This window comes from Struthio camelus, unplaced genomic scaffold (genome assembly GCF_040807025.1).
Source record: "Struthio camelus isolate bStrCam1 unplaced genomic scaffold, bStrCam1.hap1 HAP1_SCAFFOLD_123, whole genome shotgun sequence".
Taxonomy (NCBI): domain Eukaryota; kingdom Metazoa; phylum Chordata; class Aves; order Struthioniformes; family Struthionidae; genus Struthio; species Struthio camelus.
Genome location: NW_027182651.1, coordinates 35,391 through 61,493, shown reverse-complemented (window position 1 = coordinate 61,493; position 26,103 = coordinate 35,391). Strand labels below are relative to the sequence as shown.

The window sequence follows — 26,103 nt, the reverse complement described above, 5'->3', positions numbered from 1 at the left end:
GTAAATTTGGGTGGTTTTGGGTCATGGGGACGTGAACCAGCTGCTTGGGGGGTCCCAGGGGGGTTTTGGGGTAAATTTGGGGGGTTTTGGGTCACGCAGCCGCAGATGGGGTGCCCGGGGAGGACATCGGGGTGGGATTTTGGGGTGGATCCAGGCTGTTTCAGCTCATGCATTTGCAAGCGGGGTGCAACGGGGGGGGGGAGGTCTCAGGGTTGCATTTTGGGGCCGATCCCGGAGGTTTCAGCTCATGCATCTGCAGGTGGGGTGCAACAGGGCGGGTCTCGGGGTGGGATTTTGGGGTGGATTCGCGGGGTTTCAGCTCATGCATCTGCAGGTGGGGTGCAACGGGGGGGGTCTCAGGGTGGGATTTTGGGGTGGATTCGCGGGGTTTCAGCTCATGCATCCGCAAGCAGGGTGCAACGGGGGGGGGGGTCTCGGGGTGGGATTTTGGGGTGGATCCAGGCTGTTTCGGCTCATGCATCCGCAAGCAGGGTGCAACGGGGATCTCAGAGTGGGATTTTGGGGCCGATCCCGGCGGTTTCAGCTCATGCATCTGCAGGTGGGGTGCAACGGGGGGGGTCTCGGGGTGGGATTTTGGGGTGGATTCGTGGGGTTTCAGCTCATGCATCTGCAGGTGGGGTGCAACGGGGGGGATCTCGGGGTGGGATTTTGGGGTGGATTCGCGGGGTTTCAGCTCATGCATCTGCAGGTGGGGTGCAACAGGGGGGGGTCTCAGGGTGGGATTTTGGGGTGGATTCACGGGGTTTCAGCTCATGCATCTGCAGGTGGGGTGCAACGGGGGGATCTCGGGGTGGGATTTTGGGGTGGATTCGCGGGGTTTCAGCTCATGCATCTGCAGGTGGGGTGCAACAGGGGGGGGTCTCGGGGTGGGATTTTGGGGTGGATTCACGGGGTTTCAGCTCATGCATCTGCAGGTGGGGTGCAACAGGGGGGGGTCTCAGGGTGGGATTTTGGGGTGGATTCACGGGGTTTCAGCTCATGCATCTGCAGGTGGGGTGCAACAGGGGGGGGTCTCAGGGTGGGATTTTGGGGTGGATTCGCGGGGTTTCAGCTCATGCATCTGCAGGTGGGGTGCAACAGGGGGGGGTCTCAGGGTGGGATTTTGGGGTGGATTCGCGGGGTTTCAGCTCATGCATCCGCAAGCAGGGTGCAACAGGGGTGTGGGAGGGTCTCGGGGTGGGATTTTGGGGTGGATTCGCGGGGTTTCAGCTCATGCATCCGCAAGCAGGGTGCAACGGGGGGGGGGGTCTCGGGGTGGGATTTTGGGGTGGATCCAGGCTGTTTCGGCTCATGCATCCGCAAGCAGGGTGCAACGGGGATCTCAGAGTGGGATTTTGGGGCCGATCCCGGCGGTTTCAGCTCATGCATCTGCAGGTGGGGTGCAACAGGGGGAGTCTCGGGGTGGGATTTTGGGGTGGATTCGCGGGGTTTCAGCTCATGCATCTGCAGGTGGGGTGCAACGGGGGGGATCTCGGGGTGGGATTTTGGGGTGGATTCGCGGAGTTTCAGCTCATGCATCTGCAGGTGGGGTGCAACATGGGGGGGTCTCAGGGTGGGATTTTGGGGTGGATTCGCGGAGTTTCAGCTCATGCATCCGCAAGCGGGGTGCACTGGGGGGGGGGGGTCTCGGGGTTGCATTTTGGGGCCGATCCCGGCGGTTTCAGCTCATGCATTTGCAGGTGGGGTGCAACGGGGGGGGGGGTCTCGGGGTGGGATTTTGGGGTGGATCCAGGCTGTTTCGGCTCATGCATCCGCAAGCAGGGTGCAATGGGGGTCTCAGAGTGGGATTTTGGGGTGGATCCCGGCGGTTTCAGCTCATGCATTTGCAAGCGGGGTGCAACGGGGGGGGGGAGGTCTCAGGGTTGCATTTTGGGGCCGATCCCGGCGGTTTCAGCTCATGCATTTGCAGGTGGGGTGCAACAGGGGGGGTCTCGGGGTGGGATTTTGGGGTGGATTCGCGGGGTTTCAGCTCATGCATCTGCAGGTGGGGTGCAACGGGGGGGGTCTCAGGGTGGGATTTTGGGGTGGATTCACGGGGTTTCAGCTCATGCATCCGCAAGCAGGGTGCAACAGGGGTGGGGGGGGTCTCGGGGTGGGATTTTGGGGTGGATTCGCGGGGTTTCAGCTCATGCATCTGCAGGTGGGGTGCAACGGGGGGGTCTCAGGGTGGGATTTTGGGGTGGATTCACAGGGTTTCAGCTCATGCATCTGCAGGTGGGGTGCAACAGGGGAGGTCTCGGGGTGGGATTTTGGGGTGGATTCGCGGGGTTTCAGCTCATGCATCTGCAGGTGGGGTGCAACGGGGGGGGTCTCAGGGTGGGATTTTGGGGTGGATTCGCGGGGTTTCAGCTCATGCATCTGCAAGCAGGGTGCAACAGGGGTGTGGGAGGGTCTCGGGGTGGGATTTTGGGGTGGATTCGCGGGGTTTCAGCTCATGCATCCGCAAGCAGGGTGCAACGGGGGGGGGGTCTCGGGGTGGGATTTTGGGGTGGATCCAGGCTGTTTCGGCTCATGCATCCGCAAGCAGGGTGCAATGGGGGTCTCGGGGTGGGATTTTGGGGTGGATCCTGGCGGTTTCAGCTCATGCATCTGCAGGTGGGGTGCAACGGGGGGGGGGTCTCAGGGTGGGATTTTGGGGTGGATTCGCGGGGTTTCAGCTCATGCATCTGCAGGTGGGGTGCAACGGGGGGGGGGGTCTCAGGGTGGGATTTTGGGGTGGATCCAGGCTGTTTCAGCTCATGCATCCGCAAGCAGGGTGCAACGGGGGGGGGGATCTCGGGGTGGGATTTTGGGGTGGATTCGCGGGGGTTCAGCTCATGCATCTGCAGGTGGGGTGCAACGGGGGGGTCTCAGGGTGGGATTTTGGGGTGGATTCGCGGGGTTTCAGCTCATGCATCTGCAGGTGGGGTGCAACGGGGGGGGGTCTCGGGGTGGGATTTTGGGGTGGATTCGCGGGGGTTCAGCTCATGCATCTGCAGGTGGGGTGCAACGGGGGGGATCTCGGGGTGGGATTTTGGGGTGGATTCGCAGGGTTTCAGCTCATGCATCCGCAAGCAGGGTGCAACGGGGGTTGGGGGGGGGGGTCTCGGGGCGAGGTGGGGGGGGGATTTCGGGGAAGGGGGGGGGGCGCTGCTCACGCGGCTGTGGGCCAGCAGCAGGCCCAGGTGCAGCAGGCCGTCGGGGCGCCAGCGGTGGCCGCGGGCCGCCGGTGGCCCCGGGACGGTGACGGCGGTGGCCGCCACCACGCAGACGTGCAGCTCCAGGTCGGCCGCCAGCGCCCGGGCGCCTCGCAGGGCCCCCGCCGCCGCCGCCTGGCACTGTCCCCCCCCCCCGCCGCCGCCGCCCCCTCAGCCCCGGCAGCCCCGGGGGGCTCCCCGCTGCCCCAGTCCTCCCAGTTGCCCCCGTTTATCCCCCCAGTCCCCCCAGTGCTCCCATTACCCCTCCGCCCCCCCCCCCAGTTAGCCTGTTACCTTCCCAGTCCCCCCAGTTGCCCCCCAGTCCCCCCATTACCTCCCCAGTCCCCCAGTCCCCCCAGTCCCCCCATTACCTCCCCAGTCCCCCAGTCCCCCCATTACTTCCCCAGTCCCCCCAGTCCCCCCATTACCTCCCCAGTCCCTCCGTTACTTCCCCAGTCCTCCCAGTTGCCCCCAGTCTCCCCATTACCTTCCCAGTGCCTCCAGTCCCCCCGTTACTTCCCCAGTCCTCCCATTACCACCCCAGTCCCCCAGTCCCCCCCATTACTTCCCCAGTCCTCCCAGTTGCCCCCAGTCTCCCCATTACCTCCCCAGTGCCTCCAGTCCCCCCATTACCTCCCCAGTCCCCTCAGTCCCCCCATTACCTTCCCAGTCCTCCCAGTTGCTCCCAGTCCCCCCATTACCCCTCCAGTCTTCCCAGTCCCCCCATTCCCTCCCCAGTCCCCCCATTACCTTCCCAGTGCCCCCCAGGTCCCCCATTACCCCTCCAGTCCCCCCCATTACCCCCCAGTCCCCCCATTAACCCTCCAGTCTCCACAGACCCCCCGTCCCCCCATTACCCCCCCAGTGCTCCCAGTCCCCCCATTATCCCCCCAGTTCCTCCCCAGTGCCCCCAGTTCCTCCCATTCCCCCAGTCCTCCCAGTCCCCCCCCCCAAGTCCTCCCAGTGGCCCCCACCTCGTCGGGGATGTCCCAGTGCAGGCGCTGGGGGGGGGGCAGCCCCGGCTCCAGCCCCCCCCGACAGTCCCCCGACGCCTCATAGCCCAGCTCCAGCGCGTCCGTCGCCAGCACGTACTGGGGGCCCAGGCGTCCGGGTGAGCCTCCCACCCCCCCACCCCCACCAAGGGACCCAGGCGTCCGGGGGGACCCAGGCGTCCGGGTGAACCCCCCCCACCCAGGGACCCAGGTGTCCGGGAGGGATCCAGGCGTCCGGGTGACCCCCCCCACCAAGGGACCCAGGTGTCCGGGAGGGACACAGGCGTCCGGGTGACCCCCCCCACCAAGGGACCCAGGTGTCCGGGAGGGATCCAGGCGTCCGGGTGACCCCCCCCACCAAGGGACCCAGGTGTCTGGGAGGGACACAGGCGTCCGGGTGACCCCCCCCACCAAGGGACCCAGGTGTCTGGGAGGGATCCAGGCGTCCGGGTGACCCCCCCCACCAAGGGACCCAGGTGTCCGGGAGGGACACAGGCGTCCAGGTGACCCCCCCCCAACCAAGGGACCCAGGTGTCCGGGAGGGATCCAGGCGTCCGGGTGACCCCCCCCACCAAGGGACCCAGGTGTCCGGGAGGGACACAGGCGTCCAGGTGACCCCCCCCCCAACCAAGGGACCCAGGTGTCCGGGAGGGATCCAGGCGTCCGGGTGACCCCCCCCACCAAGGGACCCAGGTGTCCGGGAGGGACCCAGGTGTTCGGGTGAACCCCCCCCACCCAGGGACCCAGGTGTCCGGGAGGGATCCAGGCGTCCGGGTGACCCCCCCCACCAAGGGACCCAGGCGTCCGGGGGGACCCAGGCGTCCGGGTGACCCCCCCCCACCAAGGGACCCAGGTGTCCGGGGGGACCCAGGCGTCCGGGTGAACCCCCCCCAACCAAGGGACCCAGGTGTCCGGGAGGGATCCAGGCGTCCGGGTGACCCTCCCACCAAGGGACCCAGGCGTCCGGGAGGGACCCAGGCGTCCGGGTGACCCCCCCCCCCACCAAGGGACCCAGGTGTCTGGGAGGGACACAGGCGTCCGGGTGACCCCCCCCCCACCAAGGGACCCAGGTGTCTGGGAGGGACACAGGCGTCCGGGTGACCCCCCCCCCACCAAGGGACCCAGGTGTCCGGGAGGGATCCAGGTGTTCGGGTGACCCCCCCCACCAAGGGACCCAGGTGTCCGGGAGGGATCCAGGCGTCCGGGTGACCCCCCCCCACCAAGGGACCCAGGTGTCCGGGAGGGATCCAGGCGTCCGGGTGACCCCCCCCCCAACCAAGGGACCCAGGTGTCCGGGGGGGACCCAGGCATCCGGGGGGTGGGGGAGCGGGCGGGCGAGGGGCCCAGGCGTCCGGGGGTACCTCCCAGAGGTGGCCCACGGCCGCGACGTCGCCCCACGACTGCTCCACGTTGAGCCCCATCGTCCCGTCGTCGAACACCACCAGGTTGAAGGATTTATCGAACCACCTTTGGGGGGGGGCAGAGGGTGTTACAAGGAGGGGGGCCCCAGTGTGGATTTTGGGGTCCCCCGGGGTGGTTCGGGGTCCCTAGAGGGTGATTTGGGGGGCTGCAGGAAGGATTTTAGGGCTCCCAGGGAGTTTTGGGGGGGGTCCCAAGGGAGGATTTGGGGGTCCCAGGGGAGAATTTGAGGGTTTTGGGGTCCCTAGGGGAGGATGTGGGGGTGCTGGGGGGCTTTGGGGGTCCCCAGGGCAGGATCTAGGGGGTTTTGTGGTACCCAAGGTGGGATGTGGGGGTTCTGGGGGGTTTTGTGGTCCCCAGGACAGGACATGGGGGTTTTGGGGTCCCCAGAGTGGGATGGGGAGGTTCTGGAGGGGTTTTGGTGGTCCTCAGGGCAGGACATGGGGGTACTGGGGGGTTTTGGTGGTCCCCAGGGCAGGACATAGGGGTTCAGAGGGGGTTTTGGGGGCCCCCAGGGCAGGATGTGGTGGTTTGGGGGGGTTGGGGGTCCCCAGAGCAGGACGTGGGGGGTTTTGGTGGTCCCCAGAGTGGGATGGGGAGGTTCTGGAGGGGTTTTGGTGGTCCCTAGGGGCAGGATCTGGGGGTTCAAAGGGGTTTCGGTGGTCCCCAGGGCAGGACGTGTGGTTTGGGGGAGGGTTGGGGGGTCCCCAGGGCAGGACGTGGGGGTTTTGGGGTCTCCAGAGTGGGATGGGGAGGTTCTGGAGGGGTTTTGGTGGTCCTCAGGGCAGGACGTGGGGGTACTGGGGGGTTTTGGTGGTCCCCAGGGCAGGACATAGGGGTTCAGAGGGGGTTTTGGGGGCCCCCAGGGCAGGATGTGGTGGTTTGGGGGGGTTGGGGGTCCCCAGAGCAGGACGTGGGGGGTTTTGGTGGTCCCCAGAGTGGGATGGGGAGGTTCTGGAGGGGTTTTGGTGGTCCCTAGGGGCAGGATCTGGGGGTTCAAAGGGGTTTCGGTGGTCCCCAGGGCAGGACGTGTGGTTTGGGGGAGGGTTGGGGGGTCCCCAGGGCAGGACATGGGGGTTTTGGGGTCTCCAGAGTGGGATGGGGAGGTTCTGGAGGGGTTTTGGTGGTCCCCAGGACAGGACGTGGGGGTTTTGGGGTGCCCAGAGTGGGAATGGGAGGTTCTGGAGGGGTTTTGGTGGTTCCCAGGGGCAGGACATGGTGGTTTGGGGGGGAGATTTGGGGGTCCCCGGGGCAGGAGGCGGGGGGGGGTCCGACCTGTCGTGGCAGCGGCCGTGCAGCAGGGCCTTGGCGTAGGCGTCGAGGGGCCGGGCCGGGGGGACGCCGGCGTGGTCCTCGGCCCGGGGGTCCAGCCCCAGCAGGCCGTCCAGGGCCACCACGAAGGCGGCCGTCTCCAGCATGGCCAGGGCCCCCGCGCTGCCCCCCGCGGCCAGCAGCGCCCGCGCCCGGGCCCAGGGTGCCCTGCAGTGACCGGGACCCCCAGGCCGCCCTCAGACTGGGGCTTGTGGAGCCCCCCCCCCGTGTCCCCCTGTGTCCCATGTCCCCTGTGTCCCTCCATGTCCCCCCACGTCCATTCATCTCCCCCATGTCCCTCCACATCCCCCCATGTCTCATGTCTCCCCATGCCCCCCATGTCCCTCCACGTCCCCATACGTCCCTCCATGTCCCCCCATGTCCCTCATGTCCTTCCATGTCCCTCCATGCCCCCCCACATCCATGTCCCTCCATGTCCCCCATGTCCCACCACGTCCATGACCCTCCATGACCCCCCATCCCTCCATGTCCCCCCACACACCTCCACGTCCCGTGTCCTCCATTACCCCCTTGTCTCTCCATGTCCCACCACGTCCATGTCCCTCCATGTCCCCCATGTCCCTCCATGTCCATGTCCCTCCATGACCCTCCATGACCCATCATGTCCCACCACGTCCCCCCTGTCCTCTGTCCCTCTATGTCCCCCCATGTCCCCCAACACGCCTCCATGTCCCATGTCCTCCATATCCCCCTTGTCCCTCCATGTCCCCCATGTCCATGTCCCCCCACATCCCACCATGTCCCCCCACGTCCATGCCCCCCACGTCCCACCATTTCCCACCACGTCCATGTCCCTCCATGTCCCACCATGTCCATGTCCCCCCACGTCCCACCATGTCCCACCACGTCCACGTCCCCCCACATCCCACCATGTCCCACCACGTCCATGTCCCTCCATATCCCACCATGTCCATGTCTCCCCACCTCCCACCATGTCCATGTCCCCCCACGTCCATGTCCCTCCATGTCCCCCACCTCCGTGTCCCCCCACGTCCCACCATGCCCCCCCACCTCCATGTCCCTCCATGTCCCCCATGTCCATGTCCCCCCATGTCCCACCATGCCCCCCCACATCCATGTCCCCCCACGTCCATGTCCCTACATGTCCCCCATGTCCATGTCCCCTCACGTCCCACCATGTCCCCCCACGTCCATGTCCCTCCATGCCCCCCATGTCCGTGTCCCCCCACGTCCCACCATGCCCCCCCACGTCCATGTCCCCCCCACCCCGGTCCCCACCTGTCCCCGGCGGTCAGGGCGCCCAGCGCCGCCTCGCCGCCCGCGGGGGCCCCGGCGTCCTCGAGCACCCGCTGGAACTGGGCCTGCAGCTCGCGGGGTCCCAGCGCCCGGCCCCGGTGCCGCACTGGCACCCCAAAAAAGCGCCCGCCGTGCACCGCCACCACGTGCCCACCGTCCCCCCCGTGCAGCAGCCGGTCTGGGGGGGGGGGGGAGCATGTCACCCCCCCCTTGTCCCCAAAACGCCGGCTGCACCCCCCCCCCAGCACCCCACCCCGGCGGTGGAAATTCAGGGAAGGGGCTTTTGGGGTCCCCAAGGAGGGGTTTGGGGTCCCCCCCAGGGTGATTTTGGGTCCCTGGGGGATATTAGGAGACCCCCATGGGGGGATTTGGGGGTGCTGGGGGTCCCCAAGCTGGGGATTAGGGTCCCCCCCAGAATGATTTTGGGGTCCCCAAGGGGGCTTTGGGGGTCCCTGGAGGACACTCGGGGATATTGGGGGAACCCATAGGGGGATTTGGGGGTGCTGGGGGTCCCCAAGGTGGGGATTGGAGTCCCCCAGGGTGATCTTGGGGTCCCCAGGGAGGGATTTAGGGGAGGTGTCCCAGGGTGGGGTGGGGGCATCTGGGAGGGTCGGGGTCCTCAAGGGGGTCCTGGGAGGATCTTGGGGTCCCCCGTGAAGGTTTTGGTGGGGTTGAGGGTCCCAGGGGAGGTTTGGGGGGGAGCCCTGGGGGCATTTTGGGGGTCCCTGGGGAGGCATTGGGAGGCCTGAGGGGGGTTGGGGGTCTCTGGGGGGTTTTGGGAGGTCCTGAGGGGTTTGGGGGGTCCCGAGGGGGTTTTGGGGGGGCCCTGGGGGGTTTTAGGGGATCTCAGGGGGGCTTGGAGGGTCTCAGGGGGGTTTTGAAGGGTCCCAAGGGGTTGGGGGGGTCTTGGGGGGTTTTGGGGGGCCCCGGGGGGCTTGGGGGGGGCCGTACCTGCCTCCTCGCCAGGGACGCGGGTGGTGTCGAACATGCGCTCGTAGGGGGCCGAGCAGGTGGGCAGGGTGCCCTGCACCAGCACCTGCACCCAAAGCCCTCAGCACCCCCCCGGCGGGCACCCCCAACCCCCCCCAGCACCCCGACAGCTCCTCTTCCACCCCAAAACCACCCCAGCACCCCAAGAATCTCCCAGCACCCCAATATCCACCCCAGCACCCTAATAACCACCACTAGATCCGGATTTACCTCCCAGCACCCCCCAATCACCCACCCAGCACCCCAATATCCTCCCAGGACCCCCGATCACCCACCCAGCACCCCACTATCCCCCCGAGAACCCTCCAAACCAGCACCCCAAGCCTCTCCCCAGCACCCTAATATCCCTCACTCAGCACCCAAATCAGCCACCCAGCACCCAATATCCCCCCAGCACCCCAAATCTCTCCCCAGTACCCCAGTATCCCCCTCAGCACCCCAAATCTCCCCACCCAGCCCCCCAATAACCCCCCTAGCACCCTAATATCCCCCATTCAGCACCCACATCAGCTACCTAGCACCCCAAATCTCTCCCCCTAGCACCCCAATATCCCCCACTCAGCACCCAAATCAGCCTCCCAGCACCCCAATATCCCCCCTCAGCACCCCAATATCCCTCAACACCCCAAATCTCTCCCTCAGCACCCCAATATCTCCCCTCAGCACCCACATCAGCCACCCAGCACCCCAATATCCCCCTAGCACCCCAAATATCTCCCCCTAGCACCCCAAATCTCCCCACCCAGCCCCACAACACCCCCCTAGCACCCCATTATCCCCCCTGGCACCCCAATATCCTCCCAGCACCCCAAATCTCTCCCCCGGCAAGCTGATATCCCCCCAGCCCCCCAATATCCCCCACTCAGCACCCAAATCAGCCTCCCAGCACCCCGATACCCCTCCCAGCACCCCGAGAGGCCCCCCCAAGCCCCCCAATTCGCCCCCCCGGAGCTCACGGGCTGCAGCTCGTCGCGCTGCAGCAGGTGCCGGAAGCGGAGCAGGGCGAAGACGGCGTTGCCGGCCCGGGCGGCCTGCACCCGCGTGGGTGGGGGGCCCAGGAAGTCCTGGCAGTGGCCGGACGCCTGGGTCCCTTCGGCTCCCGGACCCCCTCATCCCAGACGCCTGGGTCCCTTCGGCTCCCGGACACCCACTGCCACTCCGGACGCCTGGGTCCCTCCCGCTCCGGACACTGGAGTGTCCCCGGACCCCCTCATCCCGGACGGCTGGGTCCCTCCTGTGTCCCGGACGCCTGGGCCCCCTTAGCCCGGGACACCTGGGTGCCCCCAGACCCCCTCACCCTGGACACCTGGGTGCCCCTGGACCTCCTCATCCTGGACACCTGGGTCCCTTCGGCCCCCAGACCTCCACTGCCACCCCGGACACCTGGGTCCCTCCTGCCCTGGACACTGGTGTGCCCCCAGACCCCCTCATCCTGGACACCTGGGTCCCTTCGGCCCCCAGACCCCCGCTGCCACCCCGGACACCTGGGTCCCTCCCGCCCTGGACACCGGGGTGCTCCTGGAGCCCCTCACCTGGACCCCTGGGCCCCCTTAGCCCAGGACACCTGGGTGCCCCCAGACCCCCTCACCCTGGACACCTGGGTGCCCCTGGACCCCCTCATCCTGGACACCTGGGTCCCTTCGGCCCCCAGACCCCCACTGCCACCCCGGACACCTGGGTCCCTCCCACCCTGGACACCGGGGTGCCCCCAGACCCCCTCATCCTGGACACCTGGGTCCCTTCGGCCCCCAGACCCCCACTGCCACCCCGGACACCTGGGTCCCTCCCGCCCTGGACACCGGGGTGCTCCTGGAGCCCCTCACCTGGACGCCTGGGCCCCCTTAGCCCGGGACACCTGGGTGCCCCCGGCCCCCCCGCCCGGACGCCTGGGCCCCTTCAGCCCCCAGACCCCCTTACCTGGATGCCTGGGCCCCCCTGCACCCCTTCCCCAGGGTGCCCAGACGCTGGGGATCCCCTTAGCTCCCACAGACCCCCACCCCCACCCCGGTGGGCCGAGGGGCCCAGGCGTCCGGGCGCCTCACCAGCAGGTAGTAGTTGCTGTGGACGGCCAGCGGTCCCCTGGCCCGCAGGTGCACGTGCTCCTCCCACCAGTCGCTCACCTGGGGGGGGGAAATGGGTCTGGGGGGACCCCCAACTGCCCCCCCGGGACCCCCCCCAACTGCTTCAGGCACCCCCAGGACCCCCAATATCCCAGGACCCCCAATATCCCCCAGGGACCCCTCAGGACCCCCCCCAAACTCCTCTAAAGCCCCCCCCCAGGGACCCCCCTGAGACCCTTTAAGGACCCCCTAGGACCCCCCCAAGCTCCCCTAGGACCCCTCAAGCTCCCCCAGGACCCCTTTAAGGACCCCCTAGGACCCCTCAAGCTCCCCCAGGACCCCCTAGGACCCCTCAAACTCCCCCAGGGACCCCTTTAAGGACCCCCAGGGACCCCCCAAGCATCCCTAGAACCCCCCCAAGCTCCCCCAGGGACCCCTTTAAGGACCCCCAGGACCCCCTAGGACCCCTCGAACTCCCCCAGGGACCCTTTTAAGGGCCCCTAGGAACCCCAGGGACCCCTTTAAGGACCCCCAGGACCCCCCAGGACCCCTCAAGCTCCCCCAGGGATCCTTTTAAGGACCCCCAGGGATCCCTAGGACCCCTCCAAGCTCCCCCAGGGACCCCTTTAAGGACCCCTAGGGACCCCAGGGACCCTCCAAGCATCCCTAGGACCCCTGAAGCTCCCCCAAGGACCCCCAGGACCCCTCAAACTCCCCCAGGGACCCTTTTAAGGACCCCTAGGACCCCCAGGACCCCCCAAGCTCCCCCAGGGACCCTTTTAAGGACCCCTAGGGACCCCCAGGACCCCCGACTCACGTAGTCGGGGCCGGCCCAGGCCTTGAGGCGCAGGAGGCGCTGGAGACGGGGGCCCGGCGAGGCCTCGAAGGATCGGGCCAGGGCGGCCAGGCGGCGGCCGCGGGGCTCGCCCAGCGCCGGGCGCACCCCCTCCAGGAACTGCCGGGGCACCCGCAGGTCCTGCGGGTGCTCCCCGGGACCCCCCGCCCCCCAGGCAACCCCCCAACCCCCCCCGGGGACCTCCCACCTCCAATACCCCCCAGGCACCCCCCCAACCCCCCCCGGGGACCTCCCACCTCCAATACCCCCCAGGGACCCCCCCAACGTCCCCCGGGGACCTCCCACCTCCAATACCCCCCAGGGACCCCCCCAACCTCCCCCGGGGACCTCCCACCTCCAATACCCCCCAGGGACCCCCCCAACCTCCCCCGGGGACCTCCCACCTCCAATACCCCCCAGGCACCCCCCCCAATCTCCCCCGGGGACCTCCCATCTCCAATACCCCCCAGGGACCCCCCCCGGGGACCTCCCACCTCCAATACCCCCCAGGACCCCCCCAACCTCCCCCGGGGACCTCCCACCCCCAATACCCCCCAGGGACCCCCCCCAACCTCCCCCAGGGACCTCCCACCCCCAATACCCCCCAGGGACCCCCCCCGGGTACCTCCCACCTCTAATACCCCCCAGGGACCCCCCCACCCCCGAGGGACTCCCAAGGACCCCCCCAACCCCCCCTGGGGTCCCCCATCCCCCAGGGACCCCCTAGGAACCCCCCAACCTCCCCCAGGATCCCCAAGACCCCCTAGGACTCCCCCAACATCCCCTGGGGACCCCCTATCCCCAACATCCTCCACGGACCCCCCAGGACCCCCCCAACCTCCCCCAAGACCCCCAAGGACCTCCCCAATGTCCCCAAGGGACCCTCAAGACCCCCAACCTCCCCCAGGGACCCCCCAGATCCCCCCAACCCATCCCCAGGATCCCCAAGACCCCCCTCCCCAAATCCCTTAGAACCCCCAAGGACCCCTCAGTCTCCCCCAGGGACCCCCAAACCTCCCTCAGGGTCCCCCAAAGTCCTCTAGGGACCCCCCCCACCTCCCCTTGGACCCTCAAACCTCCACCAGGGACCCCCCCCATCTCCCTCAGGACCCCAAACCTCCCCCAGGGACCCCCCAAAGTCCCTCAGGGACCCCCCCCCACCTCCCCCAGGGACCCCAAAGTCCCTCAGGGACCCCCCCCCACCTCCCCCAGGACCCTCAAACCTCCCCAAGGACCCCCTAAATCTCCCCCAGGATCCCCCAAACCTCCCCCAGGGACCCCCCCACCTCCCCCAGGATCCCCAAACCTCCCCCAGGGACACCCCCAACCCCCCTCCATGGCACATTTTGGGGGTGGCAGCGGTGGGGGGGGGGCGCTCACCCGGCGCAGGGTGTCGTGCAGGGGGGGCAGGGGCCGCCGGGGCAGCACCCCCTGGAAGCTGCGCAGCGTCGGCCGGCGCCCCGCGAACATCCGCACCAGGGCCTGCGGGGTAGCGCTGCACCCCAAAACCGCCCCCAGCCCCCCCAAACTGCCCTGGGAACCCCATGCACCCCCTGAGCCCCCCTAATGCACCTCCTGAGCCCCCCAATGCACCCTCAGCCCCCCCCAATGCACCCCAGCACCCGCCAACGTCCACATTGGGGCCTGCAGGGCCACGCTGCACCCCAAAACTGCCTCCAGCCCCCCCAAACTGCCCCGAGACCCCCATGCACCCCCTGAGCCCCCTAATGCACCCCCTGAGCCCCCCCAATGCACCCCCTGAGCCCACCAACATCCACACCAGGGCCTGCGGGGTCACGCTGCACCCCAAAACTGCCCCTGGCCCCCCCAAACTGCCCTGGCCCCCCCAAACCTGTCCCATGGCACCATCACAACCCCCCAAATCCCCCTCAGGACCCCTCCAACAACCTCCAGGACCCCCTAGAGCACCCCCAGACCCCCTAAATCCCCCCAGACCCCCTTGAGCATCCCCAAATCCCCCCTAGGACCTCCCAACTCCCCCTAGGACCCTCAGAGCACCCCCAGAACCCTCCAGGACCCCCTAAATCCCTCCAGGACCCCCTTGAGCACCCCTAGACCCCTTCCAGGACCCTCCAAATCCCCCCAGGACCCCCTTGAGCCCCCCTAGGACCCCCTTGAGCACCCCTAGACCCCTTCCAGGACCCTCCAAATCCCCCCCAGGACCCCCTTGAGCCCCCCCAGGACCCACTCCAAGACCCCCCAAATCTCCCCAGGACCCCCTTGAGCACACCCAGGACCCCCCCCAAGACCCCCAAATCTCTCCCAGGATCCCCCAAGTCCCCCTAGGACCCCCTTGAGCCCCCCCAGGACCCCCTCCAAGACCCCCCAAATCCCCCCCAGGACCCCCTTGAGCATCCCTAGACCCCGCAGGACCCCCCAAATCCCCCTAGGACCCCCCCTGGGACCCCCCAAATCCCCCCCAAGACCCCCTTGAGCACCCCTAGGACCCCCCAGGACCCCCCCCGTACCAGCCAGAGGCGGGGGGGGCCGCCGGGGCGCCCCAGCACGGCGGCGGGGCAGCGCAGCAGCAGGCGCAAGCCCAGACGCAGGGTGAGGGCCAGGGCCAGCCAGAGGGCCGAGGCGAAGAGCAGCAGCGCCAGCCCCCCCCGCGCCCCCCCCGGCAGCAGCGGGCTGGGGGGGGCAAGGGGGGGGTCGGAGGGGGCCATAACCCCCCCCGGACCCCCTTGAACCCCCCCAAAACCACCCCCGGCAGCAGTGGGGGCAGCAAGGGGGGCTGGGGGGAGCCATAACCCCCCTGAACCCCCCCCAAGCTCCCCCTGGCAGCAGCGGGCTGGGGGGGGGCAAGGGGGGGTCGGGGGAGGCCATGACCCCCCTAGACCCCCCCCAGACCTCCCCAAAGCCCCCCTGTGCCCCCCCCAGCAGTAGCGGGCTGGGGGGGTTCAAGGGGGGGCCATGACTGCCCCCAGACCCCCTGCAGCACCCCAAAGCCCCCCCTGCACCCCCCCATCAGCAGTGGGCTGGGGGGGCAGTGGGGGGATCGGGGGCCCCCTAAACCCAGCCAAGACCCCTCCAGACCCCCTCAGCCCCCCCCAGCACCCACCATAGCCCCCCCGTGCCCCATAGCCCCCCATAGCACCCATAGCCCCCCCTATAACACCACCAGCCCCATAGCCCCGGGCCCCCCTGTGCCCCATAGCTCCCCCCAGCACCCATAGCTCCCCCCCATGCCCCATAGCACCCATAGCCCCAGCCCCCCCCAGCACCCCATAGCTCCCTAGAGCACCCATAGCCCCCCCATGCCCCACAGCACCCATAACCCCCCATAGCACCCATAAACCCCCCTTAGCACCCATAGCATCCTGTTGCTGTGGCTCCCCCCAGCACCCATAGCCCCCCCGTGCCTCATAGCACCCATAACACCCATAGCTGTGGGCCCCCCAGCACCCCATAGCTCCCTAGAGCACCCATAGCCCCCCCAGTGCCCCATAGCACCCATAGCCCCCCATAGCATCCCATAGCTGTGGACCCCCCCAGCACCCCATAGCACCCATAGCTCCCCATAGCACCCATAGCTGTGGGCCCCCCAGCACCCCATAGCACCCATAGCCCCCCATAGCATACCATAGCTGTGAACCCCCCCAGCACCCCATAGCACCCATAGCTCCCCATAGAACCCATAGCCGCAGGCCCCCCCCCAGCACCCCCGGGTGCCCCCCGGTGCCCCGTACCTGTGGGGCAGCCCCCCAGCGAGGGCGCCCGCCACCCCCAGCGAGGGGTCGAGCCCGGCGGCCTGGCAGAGCCCCATGGCGCAGGCGAGGACGAGCCAGCTGCGGGCGCCGCCGTGGGGCAGCACCCACCGCCCGCGCTGCGCCCGCCGTCACCCTCGGCCCCATGGCGCCAGGCCCCCCAGACCCCCACCCACAGACACCCATGGTGCCCCATGGTCATCCAGACCCCCATGGTGACCCACAGTGGCACCCATGGCACCCCATGACCACCTAGACCCCCATGGTGACCCACAGCAGGGCCCACAGCACCCCATGGCCATCCAGACCCCCACCCATGGACCTTCACTGTGGCACCTACAGCACCCCATGGTCATCCAGACCCCCATGGTGACCCACAGTGACACCCATGGTACCCCATGGCCACCTAGACCCCCATGGTGATCCACAGTAGGGCCCCCTGCACCCCATGACCGCCTAGACCCCCACCCATAGACCTCCACAGTGGCACCCACAGCACCCCATGGCCACCTAGACCCCCATGGTGACCCACAGCAGGGCCCATAGCACCCCATGGCCACCGAGACCCCCATGGTGACCCACAGCAGGGCCCCCTGCACCCCATGGCCACCCAAACCCCCACCCACAGACCCCCACAGTGGCACCCACAGCACCCCATGGTCACCTAGACCCCCATGGTGACCCACAGTGGCACCCATGGTACCCCATGGCCACCTAGACCCCCATGGTGACCCACAGCAGGGCCCATAGTATCCCATGGCCACCTAGACCCCCACCCATGGACCCCCACAGTGGCACCTATGGCACCCCATGGCCACCTAGACCCCCATGGTGACCCACAATAGGACCCATGGCACCCAGACCCCCACTCACAGACCCACAGCAGCACCCCCAGCCCCCCACCCAGCACCCCATAGCCACCCAGCCCCCCACCCAGTGACCCCCCAGACCCCCCAAGCCCCCAGCCCTACCAGCAGGCGGGTGGTCCAGGCGCGCAGGGCCGCCAGGCAGATGTGGCGCAGGGCCCCCCCCAGCCCCCCGGCCGCCCCCGGCGCCCCCAGCCCCAGCCCGAAGGCCTGGACTTGCCGGGCCTCCGCCATGCTGCCGAGAGAGAGCTGTCAGCCCCGGACGCCTGGGCCCCATAGCCCCGGACGCCTGGGCCCCCACGCACGCACCTGGATGCTTGGGACCACCCCAGGCCCCAGATTCCTGAGACCCCACCAGCCCCGGACGCCTGGGCCCCTGCTGGCCTGGATGCCTGGGACCTCAACCAGCCCCGGACGCCTGGGCCCACCCTGGACACCTGGGTCCCCAAGTGCCCTTGGACCCTCCCGGCCTGAATACCTGGGACCTCCTCTGCCCCGGATGCCTGGGCCCCCACCAGCTCCCAGCCACTTGGGTCCCATAGCCCCGGACACCTGGGCCCCCACCCTGGGACACCTGGGTCCCATAGCCCTGGACGCCTGGGCCCCCACCCCGGGACACCTGGGTCCCATAGCCCCGGACGCCTGGGCCCCCACCCCGGGACACCTGGGTCCCATAGCCCCGGACGCCTGGGCCCCCACCCTGGGACACCTGGGTCCCATAGCCCCGGACGCCTGGGCCCTCCCCATCCCAGGACACCTGGGTCCCATAGCCCCGGACGCCTGGGCCCCCACCCTGGGACACCTGGGTCCCATAGCCCCGGACACCTGGGCCCCCACCCCGGGACACCTGGGTCCCATAGCCCCGGACACCTGGGCCCTCCCCATCCCAGGACACCTGGGTCCCATAGCCCCGGACGCCTGGGCCCCCACCCTGGGACACCTGGGTCCCATAGCCCCGGACGCCTGGGCCCTCCCCATCCCAGGACACCTGGGTCCCATAGCCCCGGACGCCTGGGCCCCCACCCCGGGACACCTGGGTCCCATAGCCCCGGACACCTGGGCCCTCCCCATCCCAGGACACCTGGGTCCCATAGCCCCGGACACCTGGGCCCCCACCCCGGGACACCTGGGTCCCATAGCCCCGGACGCCTGGGCCCTCCCCATCCCAGGACACCTGGGTCCCATAGCCCCGGACACCTGGGCCCTTTAGATACCAGCCCCACCCACCCTCTCCCCGGACACCTGGGTCCCTCTGGCTGGAGCATCACCCCCCCACCCCCACCCAAACCAAGCTCACACCCTGGATCCCCCCCTCTCCCGGACACCTGGGCCCCTCCGAGCCTCTCCGTGCCACCTCAGCATCCTCCAAGGGACCCAGGCGTCCTGGTCCTACCCCCCCACCCCCGGCCGTACCGCTCTGCGCCGCGAAGGGCCCAGGCGTCCGAGCCGGCCTTCCCCGCGGCGGGAGAGGACCCAGGCGTCCGAGGGATGCTCGGCCCCTCCCCCCGCAGCCTAGGGGAGGTGGGGGGGGGGCAGCGCCATCGATCCCCCCCCCCCAAATGTCCCAGAAGCCCCCGCGAACTTGGGGGCGGAGGTGGGGGGGGGAGGGAGATGGGAGCGGGGTGGGGGGAAAGAGGGGCCCAGGCGTCCGAGGCGCCCCCCCCCCCCACCTTGCAGCAGCCCCCGCCGCGACGAGCTCAGAGCATCCCCGGTCTGCAGATGGGGGGGGGGGGCCCAGGCGTCCGGGGGGAGGGGGGGCCCAGGCGTCCGGGGGCGGGGAGAGAAGCTCCCCCCCCCCCAACCCTCGCAGCTGCGGCGGAGCGGCCCCTCCCCTCCCGGCGCGGGGCGGGGCCCGGACGCCTGGGCCCCGCTTCCCCCCCCCCCCCGCCCCGGACGCCTGGGCCCCGCCGGGAAGCGGCGCGGGGTTGGGGGGGGGGGGAGGATGGAGAACACCTGGGTGCGGCGAGCCGAGGCCGCCCGGACGCCTGGGCCCTCGCGGGGCGGGGGGGGGGGGGGGTCGTTTCCTGGCAGCTGCGGGAATCCAGGCAGGATCCGGCGGGGGGGGGGGACAATAGGGGACAACAGGGGACAGCGGGGGACAATGGAGGGTGATAGGGGCCTGGGGACAATGGGGAACAAGGGGACAATGGGGGACAATGAGACATCGGGGACAACGGGACAATGGGACAATGGGGGAACAATGAGGGGTGATCGGGGCCTGGGGACAACGGGACAATGAGGGACAATGGGGGACAATGGGACATCGGGGGACAATGGGGCACAACAGGACAATAGGGGACAATGGAGACAATGGGGGGACAATGGGGGACAACGGGACAATGGGGGGACAATGAGGGGTGATCGGGGCCTGGGGACAACGGGACAATGAGGGACAATGGGGGACAATGGGACATCGGGGGACAATGGGGCACAACAGGACAATAGGGGACAATGGAGACAATGGGGGGACAATGGGGGACAACGGGACAATGGGGGAACAATGAGGGGTGATCGGGGCCTGGGGACAATGGGACAATGGGAGACAACAGGACAGTGGGACAGTGGGGGACAACGGGACATCGGGGGACAATGGGGGACTATGGGGGGCAATGGGACAATGAGAGACAATGGGGGACAACAGGACAATGGGGGACAGTGGAGGACAACGGGGGGCGAGAGGGCCCTGGGGACAACGGGACAAGGGGGGGCTGGGGACAACGAGGGGACAAGGGGACAACGGAAGACGATGGGGGACGAGGGAGGATAGTGGGGGGCAATGGGAGTCGGGGACAATGGGGGACGATGGGGGCACAGGGGGACGATGGAGGGGACAACAGGAGGACAATGGGGCCATGGGGGGACGGTGGGGGCAACGGTCGGGGGGGCGATGGGTGACAAAGGGGGGGACAGGGATGCCAGGGGACAACGGGGGGGGGCGATGGGGTCAGGGCAGACAACGGGGGGACAATGGGGCTTGGTGACAATGGGGTGATGCCCCCCCACCCCCCCAAAACCCAGACACAGACGGAGTCGATGGAGCCTTTATTGGAGCCAGGGGGCACCCGTAGGTGCTGGGGGCACCCATGGGTGCCGGGGGGGGTCGGGGTCCCCGGACGCCGGGGTCCCGCCGCCCGCTCTCCACCACCCCCCGCACCAGGGTTGCAGCGGTGACACTGGTACAAGGGTTGGGAGAGGGCGGGGGGCGGGTTGGGGAGACCCCCAAAATGGGGTGAGGACGGGGACCCCACCACGGGGGAGGGGGACACGAAACGGGGGCCCCCCCCCCGAGACGGGAGAGGGGGGACACGGGGGATGGGGACACCACGACGGGGATGGGGACACTGCGATGGGGACGGGGACGGGGATGGGGACACCGCGATGGGGACGGGGATGGGGACACCGTGATGGGGACGGGGACACCATGATGGGGACTCCACGATGGGGACACCATGATGGGGACCCTGCAACAGGAACGAGGACGTTGGGATGGGGACACCGCGATGGGGACGGGGACGGGGATGGGGACACCGTGATGGGGACGGGGACACCATGATGGGGACTCCACGATGGGGACACCATGATGGGGAGCCTGCAACAGGAACGAGGACGTTGGGATGGGGACACCGCGATGGGGACGGGGACGGGGATGGGGACACCGTGATGGGGACGGGGACACCATGATGGGGACTCCACGATGGGGACACCATGATGGGGAGCCTGCAACAGGAACGAGGACGTTGGGATGGGGACACCGCGATGGGGACGGGGACGGGGATGGGGACACCGTGATGGGGACGGGGACACCATGATGGGGACTCCACGATGGGGACACCATGATGGGGACCCTGCAACAGGAACGAGGACGTTGGGATGGGGACGGGGACGGGGACACCACGACGGGGACGGGGACACCACGACGGGGACGGGGACAGGGATGGGGACACCACGATGGGGACACCACGATGGGGCCCCTGCAATAGGAACAAGGACATTGGGATGGGGAGGGGGATGGGGACACCGCGATGGGGACGGGGACACCGCGATGGGGACGGGGACACTGCGACGGGGATGGGGACACCGCGACGGGGACGGGGACACCGCGATTTGGACACCGCGATGGAGACTCCACGATGGGGACATCACGATGGGGACCCTGCAACAGGAACGAGGACGTTGGGATGGGGACGGGGATGGGGACACCGCGACGGGGATGGGGACACCGTGGTGGGGACTCCACGATGGGGACACCACGATGGGGACTCCACGATGGGGACCTGCAACAGGAACGAGGACGTTGGGATGGGGACGGGGATGGGGACACCACGACGGGGATGGGGACACCGTGGTGGGGACTCCACGATGGGGACACCACGATGGGGACTCCACGATGGGGACCTGCAACAGGAACGAGGAGGTTGGGATGGGGACGGGGATGGGGACGGGGATGGGGACACCGCGACGGGGATGGGGACACCACGATGGGGACTCCACGATGGGGACCCTGCAACAGGAACGAGGACATTGGGATGGGGACGGGGATGGGGACGGGGATGGGGACACCGCGACGGGGATGGGGACACCACGATGGGGACTCCACGATGGGGACCCTGCAACAGGAACGAGAACGTTGGGATGGGGACGGGGATGGGGACACCGCAATGGGGACGAGGACACGAAATGGGGCCCCCGAGATGGGAGATGGGGACCCTGTGACGGGGACGGGGATGGGGACACCGCGATGGGGATGAGGACACGAAATGGGGCCCCCGAGATGGGAGATGGGGACCCTGTGACGGGGACGGGGATGGGGACACCGCGATGGGGATGAGGACACGAAATGGGGCCCCCGAGATGGGAGATGGGGACCCTGTGACGGGGACGGGGATGGGGACACCGCAATGGGGACGAGGACACAAAATGGGGCCCCCGAGATGGGAGATGGGGACCCTGTGACGGGGACGGGGATGGGGACACCGCGATGGGGATGAGGACACGAAATGGGGCCCCCGAGATGGGAGATGGGGACCCTGTGACAGGGATGGGGACACCGCAATGGTGACGGGGACAGGGGTGGGGACACTGCGATGGGGACGAGGACATGAAATGGGGACGAGGACCCCGAAATGGGGACCTAAATGAGGACGGTGACCCCAAGCTGGGGACAGGGACACCGCGGTGGGGACGGGGAACCCGAAAAGGGGACACCAAAGAGGGGACGGGGACACTGAGATGGGGACAGGGACGGGAAAAAGGACCCGAATGGGGGAACAGGGGACCCCAAAATGGGGACAGGGACCAAAACAGGGACAGGGACCGAAACGGGGGGACGGGGGTCCCCGAAACGGGGACAAAACGGGGACAGGGGACCCAAAACGGGGACGGGGACCCCAAAATGGGGACAGAAAGGTGGGGAGGGGGCCCAAGTTGGGGACAGGGACCCCAAAACGGGGTCGGGACTGAAATGGGGACACTGAAATGGGGACGGGGACCTGGTGGGGTCGGGGGGGGGGTGGAGCAGGGCCACTCGGACACCTGGGCCCCTTGGGGAGGGTAGTGGGGTCCAATGGGGGCCACCCAGACACCTGGGCCCTTTTGGGGGGGGGTCCAATGGGGGCCACCCGGACACCTGGGCCCTTTGGGGGGGGTAGTGGGGTCCAATAGGGGCCACCCGGACGCCTGGGCCCTTTGGGGGGGGTAGTGGGGTCGGAGTGGGGTCACCCGGACACCTGGGCCCTTTCGGGGGGGGTAGTGGGGTCCAATAGGGGCCACCCGGATGCCTGGGCCCCTTGGGGGTGTAGTGGGGTGCAATGGGGGCCACCCGGACGCCTGGGCCCTTTGGGGGGGTAGTGGGGTGCAATGGGGGCCACCCGGACACCTGGGTCCCCTTGGGGGGGGTAGTGGGGTCAGAGTGGGGTCACCCGGACACCTGGGCCCTTTTGGGGGGGGTAGTGGGGTGCAATGGGGGCCACCCGGACGCCTGGGCCCTTTGCAGGGGGGGGTAGTGGGGTCAGAGTGGGGTCACCCGGACACCTGGGCCCTTTCGGGGGGGGTAGTGGGGTCCAATAGGGGCCACCCGGATGCCTGGGCCCCTTGGGGGTGTAGTGGGGTGCAATGGGGGCCACCCGGACGCCTGGGCCCTTTGGGGGGGGTAGTGGGGTCAGAGTGGGGTCACCCGGACACCTGGGCCCTTTCGGGGGGGGGGTAGTGGGGTGCAATGGGGGCCACCCGGACGCCTGGGCCCTTTGCAGGGGGGGGTAGTGGGGTCGGAGTGGGGTCACCCGGACACCTGGGTCCCCTTGGGGGGGGGGGTAGTGGGGTCGGAGCGGAGCCACCCGGACGCCTGGGCCCCTGGAAGGAGCCGGGGGTGGGGGAAAGGAATGGGGCCCATGATTGGGGGGGGGGGGGAATGGGAGTAGGGCCGCCCGGACGCCTGGGTCCCTCCTGAACCCTCTTACCCTGGGGTGTCGGCGGGCGGGTGCTCGGGGTCCCCCAGCCCCGGGTGTTTTTAAGGCCTCGTCCCCCCCCCACCCCACCCCGTCCCCGTTCCCCCCCCCCCGCGGGAAGCGTTTCCTCCGGTGCCTCATAAACAGGAAGAGGTGGGGGGGGGGGTTGGGGGGGGCCGCGCCACGGGCAGGACCCAGGCGTCCGGGCCCCCACCCAGCCCTGCCGAGGGACCCAGGCGTCCGGGTTCCCAGGCCTCCCCTGCCCCCAACTCCCCCCCCCCCGCACCAAACCCCGCTGCCAGCCCCAAGCCTAGCCTAGCCGGGCCCCCACCCAGCTCTACCGAGGGGCCCAGGCGTCCGGGTCCCCCACCCAGCCTGCTCCACCCCACCAAGGGACCCAGGCGTCCGGGACGCCACCCTTCACTTCCCTGCTCTATAACCGCCCAAAAAAGGGACCCAGGCGTCCGGGCTCCCACCCATGCCCCCACACAAGGGACCCAGGCGTCCGGGCTCCCACCCATCCCCCAAACAAGGGACCCAGGCGTCCGGGCTCCCACCCATGCCCCCACACAAGGGACCCAGGCGTCCGGGCTCCCACCCATGCCCCCAAACAAGGGACCCAGGCGTCCGGGCTCCCACCCATGCCCCCACACAAGGGACCCAGGCGTCCGGGCTCCCACCCATGCCCCCACACAAGGGACCCAGGCGTCCGGGCTCCCACCCATGCCCCCACACAAGGGACCCAGGCGTCCGGGCTCCCACCCATGCCCCCACACAAGGGACCCAGGCGTCCGGGCTCCCACCCATGCCCCCAAACAAGGGACCCAGGCGTCTGGGACGCCACCCATCCCCCAAACAAGGGACCCAGGCGTCCGGGCTCCCACCCATGCCCCCACACAAGGGACCCAGGCGTCCGGGCTCCCACCCATGCCCCCAAACAAGGGACCCAGGCGTCCGGGCTCCCACCCATGCCCCCACACAAGGGACCCAGGCGTCCGGGCTCCCACCCATGCCCCCAAACAAGGGACCCAGGCGTCCGGGCTCCCACCCATGCCCCCACACAAGGGACCCAGGCGTCCGGGCTCCCACCCATGCCCCCAAACAAGGGACCCAGGCGTCCGGGCTCCCACCCATGCCCCCAAACAAGGGACCCAGGCGTCTGGGACGCCACCCATCCCCCAAACAAGGGACCCAGGCGTCCGGGCTCCCACCCATGCCCCCACACAAGGGACCCAGGCGTCCGGGCTCCCACCCATGCCCCCAAACAAGGGACCCAGGCGTCCGGGCTCCCACCCATGCCCCCACACAAGGGACCCAGGCGTCCGGGCTCCCACCCATGCCCCCAAACAAGGGACCCAGGCGTCCGGGCTCCCACCCATGCCCCCAAACAAGGGACCCAGGTGTCCGGGCTCCCACCCATGCCCCCAAACAAGGGACCCAGGCGTCCGGGCTCCCACCCATGCCCCCACACAAGGGACCCAGGCATCCGGGCTCCCACCCATGCCCCCAAACAAGGGACCCAGGTGTCCGGGCTCCCACCCATGCCCCCAAACAAGGGACCCAGGCGTCCGGGCTCCCACCCATCCCCCACACAAGGGACCCAGGCGTCCGGGCTCCCACCCATGCCCCCACACAAGGGACCCAGGCGTCCGGGCTCCCACCCATGCCCCCAAACAAGGGACCCAGGCGTCCGGGCTCCCACCCATGCCCCCACACAAGGGACCCAGGCGTCCGGGCTCCCACCCATGCCCCCACACAAGGGACCCAGGCGTCCGGGCTCCCACCCATGCCCCCAAACAAGGGACCCAGGCGTCCGGGCTCCCACCCATGCCCCCAAACAAGGGACCCAGGCGTCCGGGCTCCCACCCATGCCCCCAAACAAGGGACCCAGGCGTCCGGGCTCCCACCCATGCCCCCAAACAAGGGACCCAGGCGTCTGGGCCCCCTCGCCCCACCCTAACCAGGGACCCAGGCGTCCGGGCCCCCCTCCCTGCATCAACCCCTTCTTGATGAGGGACCCAGGCATCCGGGCTCCCACCCACCTGCTATGCCTACCCGCCCCCCCCCCCCCCTCCCCAACTAACGCAGGAAGGGCCCAGGCGTCCGGGTGGGAACCAAACACCCGTGGAGGGAGGGGGGGAACAGCCGTGAGCCAAGGGGTGGGGGGGAAGCGTATTAGGACCCTTAAAAACACCATGGACAACATGGAGAGGCCCTCGATGGTCTCCTCAAACCCAGAGGCCCACTAAAAGCTTCCGCTTTGCCTCCAACCACCCCAAAAAAAGCCTCAAAGCTCCCTGAATCATCCAAGACGCCCCACTAAAAAATACCCGCACCTGCCCGCGGCATTCAGGCCTGCAGAGACCGGCAGGGGAAGGCAAAGCCTGCAGAGGCTGCCCCGGGCCTCCGCGAGCTCAGCAGGGACCTGGCCGGGCCGGCTCCGAGTGCCTTTGCGGGCGGCCGGGGGGCTCCGAGTGCCTTTGCGGGCGGCCGGGGAGGCTCCGCGTGCCTTTGGGGGCGGCCGGGGAGGCTCCGCGTGCCTTTGGGGGCGGCCGGGGAGGCTCCGAGTGCCTTTGGGGGCGGCCGGGGAGGCTCCGAGTGCCTTTCGGGGCGGCCGGGCCGGCTCCGCGTGCCTTTGCGGGCGGCCGGGCCGGCTCCGCGTGCCTTTGCGGGCGGCCGGGCCGGCTCCGAGTGCCTTTGCGGGCGGCCGGGCCGGCTCCGAGTGCCTTTCGGGGCGGCCGGGCCGGCTCCGAGTGCCTTTCGGGGCGGCCGGGCCGGCTCCGAGTGCCTTTGGGGGCGGCCGGGGAGGCTCCGCGTGCCTTTCGGGGCGTCCGGGGAGGCTCCGAGTGCCTTTGCGGGCGGCCGGGGAGGCTCCGCGTGCCTTTGGGGGCGGCCGGGGAGGCTCCGCGTGCCTTTGGGGGCGGCCGGGGAGGCTCCGAGTGCCTTTCGGGGCGGCCGGGGAGGCTCCGAGTGCCTTTGCGGGC

General features: G+C 69.1%; 1 protein-coding gene across 1 annotated transcript in view; it reads right to left on the bottom strand.

Annotated features, from left to right (window-relative positions):
• Positions 1 to 25,473, bottom strand: part of LOC138065120 (carnitine O-palmitoyltransferase 1, liver isoform-like) — a 30,849-nt gene extending 5,376 nt beyond the window's left edge. The window contains exons 1-14 of the mRNA XM_068929311.1: positions 25,456 to 25,473; positions 16,782 to 16,911; positions 15,793 to 15,929; positions 14,572 to 14,734; positions 13,463 to 13,564; positions 12,065 to 12,202; positions 11,230 to 11,307; positions 10,144 to 10,251; positions 9,149 to 9,233; positions 8,180 to 8,375; positions 6,884 to 7,087; positions 5,551 to 5,656; positions 4,172 to 4,288; positions 3,159 to 3,338 (exon numbers count right to left, since the gene is read on the bottom strand). Coding sequence (XP_068785412.1) covers positions 3,159 to 3,338; positions 4,172 to 4,288; positions 5,551 to 5,656; positions 6,884 to 7,087; positions 8,180 to 8,375; positions 9,149 to 9,233; positions 10,144 to 10,251; positions 11,230 to 11,307; positions 12,065 to 12,202; positions 13,463 to 13,564; positions 14,572 to 14,734; positions 15,793 to 15,929; positions 16,782 to 16,910 — 1,743 coding nt within the window. The 5' untranslated portion in view covers position 16,911; positions 25,456 to 25,473. The remainder of the gene's footprint in view (positions 1 to 3,158; positions 3,339 to 4,171; positions 4,289 to 5,550; positions 5,657 to 6,883; positions 7,088 to 8,179; positions 8,376 to 9,148; positions 9,234 to 10,143; positions 10,252 to 11,229; positions 11,308 to 12,064; positions 12,203 to 13,462; positions 13,565 to 14,571; positions 14,735 to 15,792; positions 15,930 to 16,781; positions 16,912 to 25,455) is intronic.
• Between the last annotated feature and the right edge of the window lie 630 nt (positions 25,474 to 26,103).